General features: G+C 45.4%; 1 protein-coding gene across 1 annotated transcript; it reads right to left on the bottom strand.

Annotated features, from left to right (window-relative positions):
* Positions 1-6,701: 6,701 nt before the first annotated feature.
* LOC311107484 (chloride intracellular channel protein 2-like) lies at positions 6,702-10,961 on the bottom strand. The gene is made up of 6 exons (XM_084149980.1): positions 10,681-10,961; positions 9,300-9,409; positions 8,586-8,711; positions 8,396-8,499; positions 7,891-8,072; positions 6,702-7,623 (listed from the first exon to the last, which is right to left on the bottom strand). The coding sequence occupies exons 1-6, from the start codon at positions 10,732-10,734 to the stop codon at positions 7,462-7,464; spliced, it is 738 nt and encodes a 245-aa protein (XP_084006106.1). The 5' UTR covers positions 10,735-10,961; the 3' UTR covers positions 6,702-7,461.
* Between the last annotated feature and the right edge of the window lie 1,730 nt (positions 10,962-12,691).

The following is a 12,691-nucleotide window of genomic DNA, read 5'->3' as shown; positions in this document are numbered from 1 at the left end:
AGGCAAAAGTGATAACTAAGTGGCTCGGGGAACAAAACATTGACATTTTGGGTCCATGGCCAGGAAACTCCCCAGACCTTAATCCCATTGAGAACTTGTGGTCAATCCTCAAGAGGCGGACAAACAAAAACCCACAAATTCTGACAAACTCCAAGCATTGATTATGCAAGTGTCACGATCGTCGTTAAGAGAGGAGGACCAAGGCGCAGCGTGATGAACGAACATGTTTATTTATCATTAGCGATAAACACGGACAGTAAACAAAAACAACAAACGACTCGTAACGTCCTAGGTAACATAGACCAACACGGAACAAGAACCCACAAACACAAAGGGAAAAACAGACAGTTTAAATATGGCTCCCAATCAGAGACAACCAGCCACAGCTGACATTCGTTGCCTCTGATTGGGAGTCACTCAGGCCAACATAGAAACAGAACAACTAGAACCCCCAACATAGAAATATAACACATGTTCTAGTGGCGACCGCGCCTCCACTAGAACAAAACAGGGGAGGGCTGGGTGGGCATTCCTCCTCGGCGGCGGTTCTGGCTCCGGGCTTGCCCACCACCCTCCAATAATCCCCCCATAGCGCCCCTGGTCCGGTCTGGCCCCGCTGGCTGGAGCTGAACTGGACGTAGCAGGAGCGGTTAGCTTCAGCTCCGTTGTGGAGCAGTTGACCGGTACCTCATTAGGCACCGGTGAACCAGGCACGGGTTGTGCCGGACTGACGATGCGCACCCCTGGCTTAGTGCGTGGAGCAGCAACAGGCCGGACCGGGCTGACGATACGCACCCCTGGCTTGGTGCGTGGAGCAGGAATGGACCGCACCGGGCTGACGATACGCACCCCTGGCTTGGTGCGTGGAGCAGCAACGGGCCGGACCGGGCTGACGATACGCACCCCTGGCTTGGTGCGTAGAACAGGAACGGGCCTTACCAGGCTGACGACTCGCACCCCTGGCTTGGTGCGTGGAGCAGCAACGGGCCGGACCGGGCTGACGATGCGTACCCCTGGCTTGGTGCGTGGAGCCGGAACGGGCCTCACCGGACTGACGACTCGCACCCCTGGCTTGGTGCGTGGAGCAGCAACGGGCCGGACCGGGCTGACGATGCGCACCCCTGGCTTGGTGCGTGGAGCCGGAACGGGCTTTACCGGGCTGACGACTCGCACCCCTGGCTTGGTGCGTGGAGCAGCAACGGGCTTTACCAGGCTGACGACTCGCACCCCTGGCTTGGTGCGAGTAGCAGGAACGGGCTGGACCAGGCTGACGACTCGCACCCCTGGCTTGGTGCGAGTGGCAGGAACAGGCTGGACCAGGCTGACGACTCGCACCCCTGGCTTGGTGCGAGTGGCAGGAACAGGCCGGGCCGGGCTGGCGACGCGCACCGTAGCTTTGGTGCGAGTGGCAGGAACAGGCCGGGCCGGGCTGGCGACGCGCACCGTAGACTTGGTGCGAGTGACAGGAACAGGCCAGGCCGGGCTGGCGACGCGCACCGTAGACTTGGTGCGAGTGGCAGGAACAGGCCGGGCCGGGCTGGCGACGCGCACCGTAGACTTGGTGCGAGTGGCAGGAACAGGCCGGGCCGGGCTGGCGACGCGCACCGTAGACTTGGTGCGAGTGGCAGGAACAGGCCGGGCCGGGCTGGCGACGCGCACCGTAGGCTTGGTGCGAGTGGCAGGAACAGGCCGGACCGGGCTGGCGACGCACACCGTAGGCTTGGTGCGAGGGGCAGGAACAGACCGGGCCGGGCTGGCGACGCGCACCGTAGGCTTGGTGCGAGAGGCAGGGACAGGCCGGGCCGGGCTGGCGACGCGCACCGTACACTTGGTGCGAGGGGCCGTAACAGGCCGGACCGTACTGGGGACACACACCACTGGCTCTACCCCGGGATCTGGAACGGGCCGGACCGGACTGGTAACACACCCCAGTATCTCTCGCCGTGCCTCTAAACCTTCTTTCCCTACTTTGACCAGTGGCCCCCGTAACCTGGCGGCCTTCTGAATACGCCCCTTTTCTGCCTCCGTCAGCCCCGTCGTCCATGCCCTGTGCCCCCCCTAAAAATGTTTTGGGGTTGCCTCTCGTCCGTCCGACGATGACACTGCTGACGCCGCTGCTCCTCTCTCGCCAGGGCCTTAATCCTAGCCCATGGTCCTTTTCCCCCGAGCATGTCCTCCCAGGACCACACTTTGCCCACCTGGGCCATCGCCAACCTCTCCATCTCCTTTCCCGGCGCTTCCTCCCATGTCCAGTCTGCCTGCTCCTGGACACGCTGCTTGGTCCTTGTATGGTGGGTTCTTCTGTCACGATCGTCGTACGGAATAGACCAACACGGAACAAGAACCCACAAACACAAAGGGAAAAACAGACAGTTTAAATATGGCTCCCAATCAGAGACAACCAGCCACAGCTGACACTCGTTGCCTCTGATTGGGAGTCACTCAGGCCAACATAGAAACAGAACAACTAGAACCCCCAACATAGAAATATAACACATAGAATGAACACACCCTGGCTCAACATATAGAGTCCCAGAGCCAGGGTGTGACAGCAAGAATGGGCTACCATCAGTCAGGATGTGGCCCAGAAGTTAATTGACAGCATGCCAGGGCGGATTGCAGAGGTCTTGAAAAAGAAGGGTCAACACTGCAAATATTGACTCTTTGCATAAACGTAATGTAATTGTCAATAAAAGCCTTTGACACTTATGGAATGCTTGTAATTATGCTTCAGTATAACATAGTAACATCTGACAAAAATATCTAAAAAACACTGAAGCAGCAAACTTTGTGAAGACCAATACTTGTGTCATTCTCAAAACTTTTGACCACGACTGTACAACATTCAAATACTTCCCATATAAACTGACATTAGAAAAGCACGGCACACAATTATCTTTGCTAGTAATTGGGTGCTGCTTCATGTCAGGACAATGAGAAATGGCTAAAACCTACCTAGTGAGTGATTTCCCTGACACTTGCCTAATGATGGTCTCTAAACACAAAATTATGTAGACAACTGTTGCCTCTTACACTCTTAGAAAAAAAGGTTTAGAATTGTACTTAAAGGGGTACAAATGCTTGTCACTGTAGTGGTATCCTGTAAGGTATGCCCATTGTACCTTTAGTTATAGGTACATAATTGTACCCTCGCAGTTCATACCTTTAAGAGCCAATAGTGTACCTTAGGGCAGTGGTTCCCAACCAGGGGTACTAGGACCCCTGGGGGTACTTGACCTATCCACAGGGGGTACTTGAGAAGACTCATGAGACCATAGGCCTACTGATAAAATGGAGATGAGTGGGTACTTCAGGGGTACTCCAGCCATGTAAAATTCAGTTGGTGGTACAGTAACCGAAAAAGGTTGGGAACCAATGCCTTAGGGGATGAAACATGGTTGTTGCGTTCAATGGCTTTCAGTCATGTAGCCTTCACCAAGTGCCTAAGTTAATATTTTATCATTTAAATTCAAATCTTTATGACAATACATTACATATATCATAAGGCCATACTTTGACAGCCTAGTTTTATCCCAACACAGGGGTCTGAAACACCTGGTTTTCAGGCCACATCGGTCAAGTCACATTATGCTGGCTTGCAAAGTGATATTAGTTCCTGTTTGAATCCAGCCAGAGTGAGGAAATCCAAAAATGTGAACTTTTAATCACCCGCAACCTGCGTTTAGCATGACTGCCACAGTGGGGAAAATTAATTGACTGCCTAAACCATTTAAACAGGAACAACTATCTCAGTAACGGGTGCAATAATTACTAACAGATTGGATTAGTAAATTTAAAAAATATTATTTATCTTTGTGTAGCATAAGATCAATCTATCAATCAATCAATGTGCATGCAAAAACACATAATGTGTATGCAAAAGTAAAACATATTGAAACAAACTATTTAAAAAAAATCAACCAGCAATACAGCATGCTGGGAAATATGCTAATGATGGGTGTGATTTTGTATCCCCAGGGAACAATACTGTACCCTAACCGTACCCTTTTTTCTGAGTGTATGACTACAAGGGTAAGACAAAGAAAAGAAACAAAGAGACCATAACATATTTTTAAAGAGTCTCTGTGCTTAAAAGGGGCTGTGATCAGAACAGTGATACATGTTGTTCCACCATGTTGTCTGGGATAGGATGAACAACCCATTAGAACAAGAAAATGGTTTCAGTCAGATATAAAGAATTTGAGGATGCTGACTGGCCACTGATTGCTATTGGAGAGCAAACATTTGTAGGGCCCTCTGAACAAGCAGAGATAGGCCCCAGTTGCATTGACAGAGTCCCCTGAATTGCGTCTATGACGATGGGCCCATCATGTCAAAACCATTAAGACTGAGACTGGGTGACATGATGATGTATCGATCCCGTCGTGATGGATGGTCGAGTAAGATATAAAAGTGAAGTTCCCAGTCAGGGTAAGGTAGTGCAGTCCAGAGCCACCTAAGCTATTGTCATCATGCTGTCCTTAGCACTGTTCTACATTTTAGCTGTTATTTGCCCTGCCAGACGGACGCATGCTCTACCACTGTATCCAGACACAAGCTTGGAACCCCAAGAAGGTAGGCAAGATAATCTGGTGTCTTTGATTTCTTTTGATCTGACCATGTCTATGATGTTCTATTTTAGGCATGTCTTGCTGAACCTTCCTTATGAGACATACAATGTCTCATCTTTTCTTGGTGTCATTTATAGTGTTTAGATATCTGGTTTTCATTCTTAGATCCCTATGCATAATGTTGTGAGGGCAATGTTGAACTCTGAAATACTCTGTTCGTTATCAACAACCATGTAGGTCTACCGTAGATGGCAAAGGGGATCGATTTTCCTCTGAGAACATTGAAGGCAATAGCTATTTTTATAGTTAAGTTCAGTCTGAGTCTGGACTTTTAACACCAGTTTTGAGTAACATGACATAATTGGGTTCACTGGAACTTTCAGCAGTGGTGTGGGTCTCAGTATTGATGACGGAGATAATACTGTTTGATTATTGAGAGCTGTTCGGTCTAAGCAGAGCTAATCCAGCAGTTGATGGCAGAGGTGGAGGATGGAGAGAACACTGAGCTGACTGACCAGAGAGAGGTGAAGAATCTCTACCCTCTTCTGCTGCAGCGCGATGGAGCCAGGGACACATGGAATAAAGCAGGTGAGGAGAGACAAAACCTACTATCAAGATACCAAGGATTGGACATGAATGTTCTGATATCCCATAACTCTTTGCCATATGCAGAGGAGTTAGTCAAAAGGACAATGGGTTTTATTCTAAACAGCTAGTCACCCATATAACGTGATGAGGTCTATATTCACTGGGTTTATCTTCTCAATTTTCCTTCAGGAGCTAAAGATTCTGTGCAGCAGGATAAATTTGTCAACATGGTAAGAGTGTGTTAGACATTTCTATTGACTGTGTGATACAAAATAACCCTCTGGGAAAAGCAGTTATATTCTATTAGGTTCTATATGGATCCATGTGTCATAAAATATATTCTGTCTGTGTTTTTTTAGGTTGATGATCTGAAGGTGGTGGTTTTGAAGCTCGCTGCAGCCGACAAGCTTCGCTCTCAGGGCTTCCTTCGTTCTGAGCAGAACTTGCCGAAAACCAACAAGAGAGGTGATTAAAAACAACGTTATCCTGGACAGACTCTGTCGCAACACCTTTCCTTATGTTCCTTATGCACATAGTAAGATCAGGTGTTTGCTGAGGAAAATTGAAAGCACAGTATCGCGTCAACAACTGAAGAAAATACCATATCTATGCTGGCATATTTACAATGCAATAAAGTGTTTGGTAAGGATGTTTAACTAAGGGCTGTCCCGTCGAAGGTGAGATGGAGTGACTACCCATTGGGCACACACTGGTTGAATCAATTCTGTTTATTGAACCAACGTGAAATAGACGTTGAATTAACGTCTGTGCCCGGTGGGTATAGCCTAGCGGGATACCAACAGGATATGATGTAACATGATAGGACTCACGAAGGTAGAATTGATGCACAGAATCTTGACATTTGTCTATCTTTGTCTCTTTCTTCCCTGGATAGCATGCTTCTGGAAATACTGTGTGACAAACTAGAAGATGTGCGCTGAAGGAGGATAAGAGACGTTTCGACGATGCCTGGACAAGAACACCTTATCTTGCCACCCTCGCCCCAAGCTGTATCCCTTATTAAATATTAAACGTACAGCCCCAAGACAATGTTTATACTTATAACCCTAGACTAAATGATTGATGAAAATATATTTTTTAATCCGGTTGAACATGGCCTTGCATTGAGACTGGGTGACAATAAAATGAAATATGTAATGTGGATGGAACGGAACAACTTTGTTTTTGAGACCAACACTGTGTAAGATTGCATATCAATTTCTATACAAATACATAACGTACATGCCTCGAACCAATGCTTGGAAGCGGAATGAAGTCAACAATATTAAACACTAAAATTAGACGTCAACTATATTTTAGTTGACAAATTTAGAAATGCACAGTAAATAAATATTTTGTGTAATCATACCACATAAATCACTGACTGCAAATACTGTATATGGGTTGCTTTGAAATGATCAGCAACACACACACACACACACACACACACACACACACACACACACACACACACACACACACACACACACACACACACACACACACATACACACATACACACATACACACATACACACACACTCAAGGGTCAGACATTTATTTTCACATCATAGTTTGAACAGGTGTACTCTATTATGGTAAAACATATTTTCCTGATATCAAAATGTATTTACATGCTAATTGACTGTATTCTTGTTGGTGAGAGCTTAATATTCTGAGTGGTAATGGTAACCATGCACAATAGGTTTTATATCACTAGTTTCAATCACACATTAACATAATTAGAATACACTCATGTATTCTTATGGTATGGGTGTGCAGGTCATAAACAACATGTAAGAAATATATATTTACACTATGGACAAAGAAACTCACTAAATTAGATAAACAGTCAAATTGCACACTTGGCCTATTTAGTGTGGCATATAATGAAATTTGCCAGTATAATTACATGAAATAAATAGTCGGTACTTGACTTCATACATAGACCTTAGTTACTGTAGCAGCTTACTATTACACTGCCTGTAAAACATATGGCATTGTGGTTCATCTTGCGCATGCCCTATAGTGCCTAATTAACATAATGCACTTTAAGCAGGAGGGGGTCTCTTTGTGAACTTTGATTTCTAGAATGCCTATTGGCATCCTCCTGCAGGAATTTATAAATGTCGATTTTTAAACAGTTGGCTTGAGATATTTCAATAATGATTGCTGGCCCCTCCCAAAATTCCTTAATGTTTTGTGAATGAGTTACAATTTCCATGGTAACAGTAAAAGAGGACATGTTGTGTAATAGTTGTGTAATGATTGTGTAATTGTTGGCTAAAGATTGGTTATAGGTTTACTGCCTCTTATTGGCTACGTCCAGGTAAGCCTTCTCGATCTCGATGTTGGCAGGGCAGGTCTGACTGAACTCCTCCCTCTCGTAGGCATTGTTCAGGTACCTCCATACACCGGTGAACTGGACCGGGATGTCAAAGTCACAGTACTTCTTGGCAGCAATCTATCACATAAATCCAAATACATTGCAAAACATTTGAATTGTGAGACACTATAAACAATAATAGTCATATTACACTATTAAAGAAATGTAGAATAGAGAATAAGGGCTGAGAATGTTTATTCCCAATGGTTCAAAATGGAGTTATACTTAGAAAGTAAGGATGGGCCCTGTCATTGCATAGGTTGTGTACTACAGTCATAAGACATGCCTAATAACAGAAAATATTAATATTCCAAACTGTTTATGTCATATGCCAATTTGTCTCACCTTGATGACATGCAGCTTGGGCAGCAGGTTGCAGTCTGCCAGGGTGAGATGGTTGCCATCCAGGAACTTCCTCTTGGAGACGAGAATGTTTTCTCTGGAGTTGTGGTTAATCTCTTCAGGGACGGGGGAGTTCAGGTAGAGATCCAGGCGCTTGAACTCCCGCAGCAGCGCCTTCTCATGGACTATGGATTTAGAGAGACACAGGCATGTATGTCAGATAGGTCTGGAGCTTTGGAGGTATTCCTTATGGATAAAAAAGTACTTTCAGTTGAGATTCTGCATTGAGCATGCTTTTCAGTCCAGGAGTAAGCTTGGGCCGGGCCCTAAAATTCACATCAAACCAGCATTTCATTAAGGCATACGCCAGTGCCAGTGTGTTTTACTAACTGAATCATGGGCATTGTTGGATTTCCGTTGAGTACTTTTAATTGTCATATTTTCCATTGCCTTATAAGACATGGTCTAATCTAAAACATGAATGTGGACTGACTGAAACTTTACTTACAAGTACTGTTGGCTGGGCTGTTCTTGATGAAAGCGGAGAACTTCGCGAAAATGTCAGCGCCCACGTCAAAGGACTCTTTGTTGAGTGGGCTAAGGTGTGGATACCTGAAGGGAGGAGGATGAGAGGAGTATGAGTTTGTTTGAAGAAGGTTAGTGCCATTCACTTTTTCTTTAATATAATAATACTTTACCTGGGAGGGGCCAATGTCTGTTCCAGAAACTCCTCGATCTTGATGAAGTCTGTCTTGAGGGTGCCGTTGTACAGGAGGAACGGAGGGTTGGTCCCAGGTGCCAAATCCTTCAGCTCTGCTGGTTTCCTAGAGTGTACCAGGGCAGGGTTGGGTGGAGAGGTGGGCAAAGGGTAGGAAGAAAGAAAGGGAGTAGACATGTTCATATATGGGATCATTCCAGCTTTATAGAAATAGATACCATGCTTAATCATTCAGCGGCACAATCACAACGAACACAAAGGTTATCAAGCCATGTTTCGATTAATGATTCCAACAATGCCTATGATTCAGTTGGTGAAACACACTGGCATGGGAGTGGCTAGCTTAAAGGGTACATGTTGTGTGTTTTCTCAATCACTCAATTATCAGCATCCTGTCAACGTTTCCTGATCTTATTTGCTCACCGGTAATGTGCCTGAGAAACTCACACAAGAAAGGGAATAGATTAAGAAAAGATGTTTGTTCAATTCTACACAGAGCTCTTTGTCCATTCTGCAAATGCTTTAGCCTTTCAAGCTCCGCCCTCTATCACCTCTCTGTATCACACCCCATTACTTTACCCTATTAAACAGTTTGGTTTCTTGCTGAACTCTTTATAGAGCCATGTGTGAGGAGACCTTTAAACAGATGCACAGGAAGTGGAAGGGCGGGAGGCCAGGGAGGCGGGGGGCTTACTTCCTCATGTCGACGGTTGTCACGGTGAACTTGACTCCTTTTAGCCACAGGACCATGAAGAGCCTCTGGCAGAAGGGGCAGTTGCCCATGTTCTGTCCATCGTGGCCAGCCTGAAAGATAAGCAGCATTATTTATTGAGTTTAGGTTATAGCCTGGTCCCAAATCTGTTTGTGCTGTCTTGCCAACTCCTAGGGTCATTGTCACACCAAACAATGACCATAGGAGTTGGCAAGACAATATATTAACACATCTGGGACCAGGCTAGTTTAGTGGTAGTTTATTTCACAGACAGCAATATACGATAACTCCTCAAACACAGAAGACACATGGTCACACATAAGATAGGGAGCCCTTTCCAAATTCCAAAGGTTGATGTTGACATTGTCCATGTAATCCATTACAGTAAGTCCTGATCTCCAACCCTATCATGCAATTCATATTAATCTCATGTCATGACCAAAGACACAAATACACACACTTGTAGTGTTGGGACTGGCTGGGTTATTTTAGGAACTGCTACTTGAGAGGAAAAGCCGGCATTGAGTTGGAAAGGAACCCAACAGAAATGGACATCCACTCCCCTCAGTGCACACCTATAGCACATGATATGACAACAGAGTCTGATTACAGACCCACCTACGCTGCTCTACCTCTGGTATGGATAAATAAATGGGATGGTTCGCTCACTGTTGTACGCAAAAGGATTGTGTGTGTGTGTGTGTGTGTGTGTGCGTGCGTGTGCGTAAATATGTACCATTATGCACGTATATAACTTTACATAGATACAATCCATATCTACTTATTTGCGACTTTTTTTCTGTTGTGTGAATGTGCATATGTGGTTAGAGCATGCATGTATGTGTCAGTGTGAATGTGTGTGTGTGTTTGCTTCAGCGGGGGGCCAGGGGTTCCCAGTGTGCTGCCTCCTCCTCCAGGGCGTGTGGTGATAAGGTGGCCTCCAGTGTCTGGCGTCATTACACAGTGATAAAGGCTACTCTCACTGTCACACTCACTCAAACACACACACACACACACACACACACACACACACACACACACACACACACACACACTAGCCTCTCAGAGTGCTGTTAATTGAACGTCAAATCTTGCTCAGATGCCAGTGTTTACCCATCCCGAACACAACACTACAAGCATTGAGCCATTCTTTGAAATAGAGGCTATGGCTGAAGTGGCTGAAGCTTTACATTACATCTTGTCCATTTCATTTGCTTTCACATGAAGCAATTTTGAGGTACGTTTTTCTGTATTTCAATCATCACACCATTTACATCTTTTCACATATTGTTGAAATAGACGGTGTGTTAGAATTAATACAAATGACTATTTTCTTAAACTAAAGGATGAACACAATACTGACCTTTATGAAGAGTTCAACAGTCGGGTCTTTGTCGGAGTTCTGTCTTTGTGCCATTTTTTCAAAAGGCTGTGCTGTGTGGTGCCAAGTTCAGAAATGTTTCTCCAACAAGTGTCCTCAGATCTCAGCAAAACAAACCTGTTAACTCTGAAGACTCCAAGTCCACGGAAGTAAAATGTCACTCTTCCCTTGATTCTTCTATATATCTCTGTGCTCTAGTGAGCTGGTTTATATATGGATCTTAGGAGGCAGTGTAAAACCCTTGTGGCTGGTATGTTTTGTCTGAGGGCTCCTTGAGGCTATCACTCTGAACACACTTTAAACGTAGGAGGAGGGGGAGGGCCCTGAGGATGGGCGTGGTCCTCTCTCATATAAACACAGTGCCAAGCTCTCTCTACGAGGAGAGCCTAAAATAGGTCCTATTACTTGTCAGTTAATAATGGTTAATCAAACAATGTAGAAATATAGTTTCACCATGCGACTTAAAACTACATACAGTGCCTTGCAAAAGTATTCATCCCCCTTGGCGCTTTTCCTATTTTGTTGCACTACAACCTGTAATTTAAATTGATTTTTATTGGGATTTCATGTAATGGACATACAGTGAGGGAAAAAAGTATTTGATCCCCTGCTGATGTTGTACATTTGCCCACTGACAAAGAAATGATCAGTCTATAATTTTAATGGTAGGTTTATTTGAACAGTGAGAGACAGAATAACAACAAAAAATCCAGTTTGGACTATTTTGTGTACAGTGAGGGAAAAAATTATTTGATCTCCTGCTGATTTTGTACATTTGCCCACTGACAAAGAAATGATCAGTCTATAATTTTAATGGTAGGTTTATTTGAACAGTGAGAGGCAGAATAACAACAAAAAAATCCAGAAAAACGCATGTCAAAAATGTTATAAATTGATTCGCATTTTAATGAGGGAAATAAGTATTTGACCCCATCTCAATCAGAAAGATTTCTGGCTCCCAGGTGTCTTTCATACAGGTAATGAGCTGAGACTAGGAGCACACTCTTAAAGGGAGTGCTCCTAATCTAATCTTGTTACCTGTATAAAAGACACCTGTCCACAGAAGCAATCAATCAATCAGATTCCAAACTCTCCACCATGGCCAAGACCAAAGAGCTCTCCAAGGATGTCAGGGACAAGATTGTAGACCTACACAAGGCTGGAATGGGCTACAAGACCATCGCCAAGCAGCTTGGTGAGACAGTTGGTGCGATTATTCGCAAATGGAAGAAACACAAAATAATTGTCAATCTCCCTCGGCCTGGGGCTCCATGCAAGATCTCACCTCGTGGAGTTGCAATGATCATGAGAACAGTGAGGAATCAGCCCAGAACTACACGGGAGGATCGTGTCAATGATCTCAAGGCAGCTGGGACCATAGTCACCAAGAAAACAATTGGTAACACACTACACCGTGAAGGACTGAAATCCTGCGGCGCCCGTAAGGTCCCCCTGCTCAAGAAAGCACATATACAGGCCCGTCTGAAGTTTGCCAATGAACATCTGAATGATTCAGAGGAGAACTGGGTGAAAGTGTTGTGGTCAGATGAGACCAAAATCGAGCTCTTTGGCATCAACTCAACTCGCCGTGTTTGGAGGAGGAGGAATGCTGCCTATGACCCCAAGAACACCATCCCCACCGTCAAACATGGAGGTGGAAACATTATGCTTTGGGGGGGGGGGGTTTCTGCTAAGGGGACAGGACAACATCACCGCATCAAAGGGACGATGGACGGGGCCATGTACCGTCAAATCTTGGGTGAGAACCTCCTTCCCTCAGCCAGGGCATTGAAAATGGGTCGTGGATGGGTTTTCCAGCATGACAATGACCAAAAAAACACGGCAACAAAGGAGTGGCTCAAGAAGAAGCACATTAAGGTCCTGGAGTGGCCTAGCCAGTCTTCAGACCTTAATCCCATAGAAAATCTGTGGAGGGAGCTGAAGGTTCGAGTTGCCAAACGTCAGCCTCAAAACCTTAATGACTTGGAGAAGA

Source organism: Coregonus lavaretus, assembly GCF_964263955.1.
Source record: "Coregonus lavaretus genome assembly, chromosome: 32".
In the NCBI taxonomy this organism is placed as follows: Eukaryota; Metazoa; Chordata; class Actinopteri; order Salmoniformes; family Salmonidae; genus Coregonus; species Coregonus lavaretus.
This window is presented reverse-complemented; position numbering and strand designations above follow the sequence as displayed.

What these genes read in the sequence shown, in the direction of transcription:
- LOC311107484 (XM_084149980.1), bottom strand. Translation starts at nt 10,734, where the DNA reads ATGGCACAAAGACAGAACTCCGACAAAGACCCGACTGTTGAACTCTTC. An exon ending in CTGTTGAACTCTTCATAAAG is followed by an intron (nt 9,410 to 10,680) that starts GTCAGTATTGTG and finishes CTTATCTTTCAG; the next exon opens with GCTGGCCACGATGGACAGAA. An exon ending in CAGCCCAGCCAACAGTACTT is followed by an intron (nt 8,073 to 8,395) that starts GTAAGTAAAGTT and finishes CTAAATCCATAG; the next exon opens with TCCATGAGAAGGCGCTGCTG.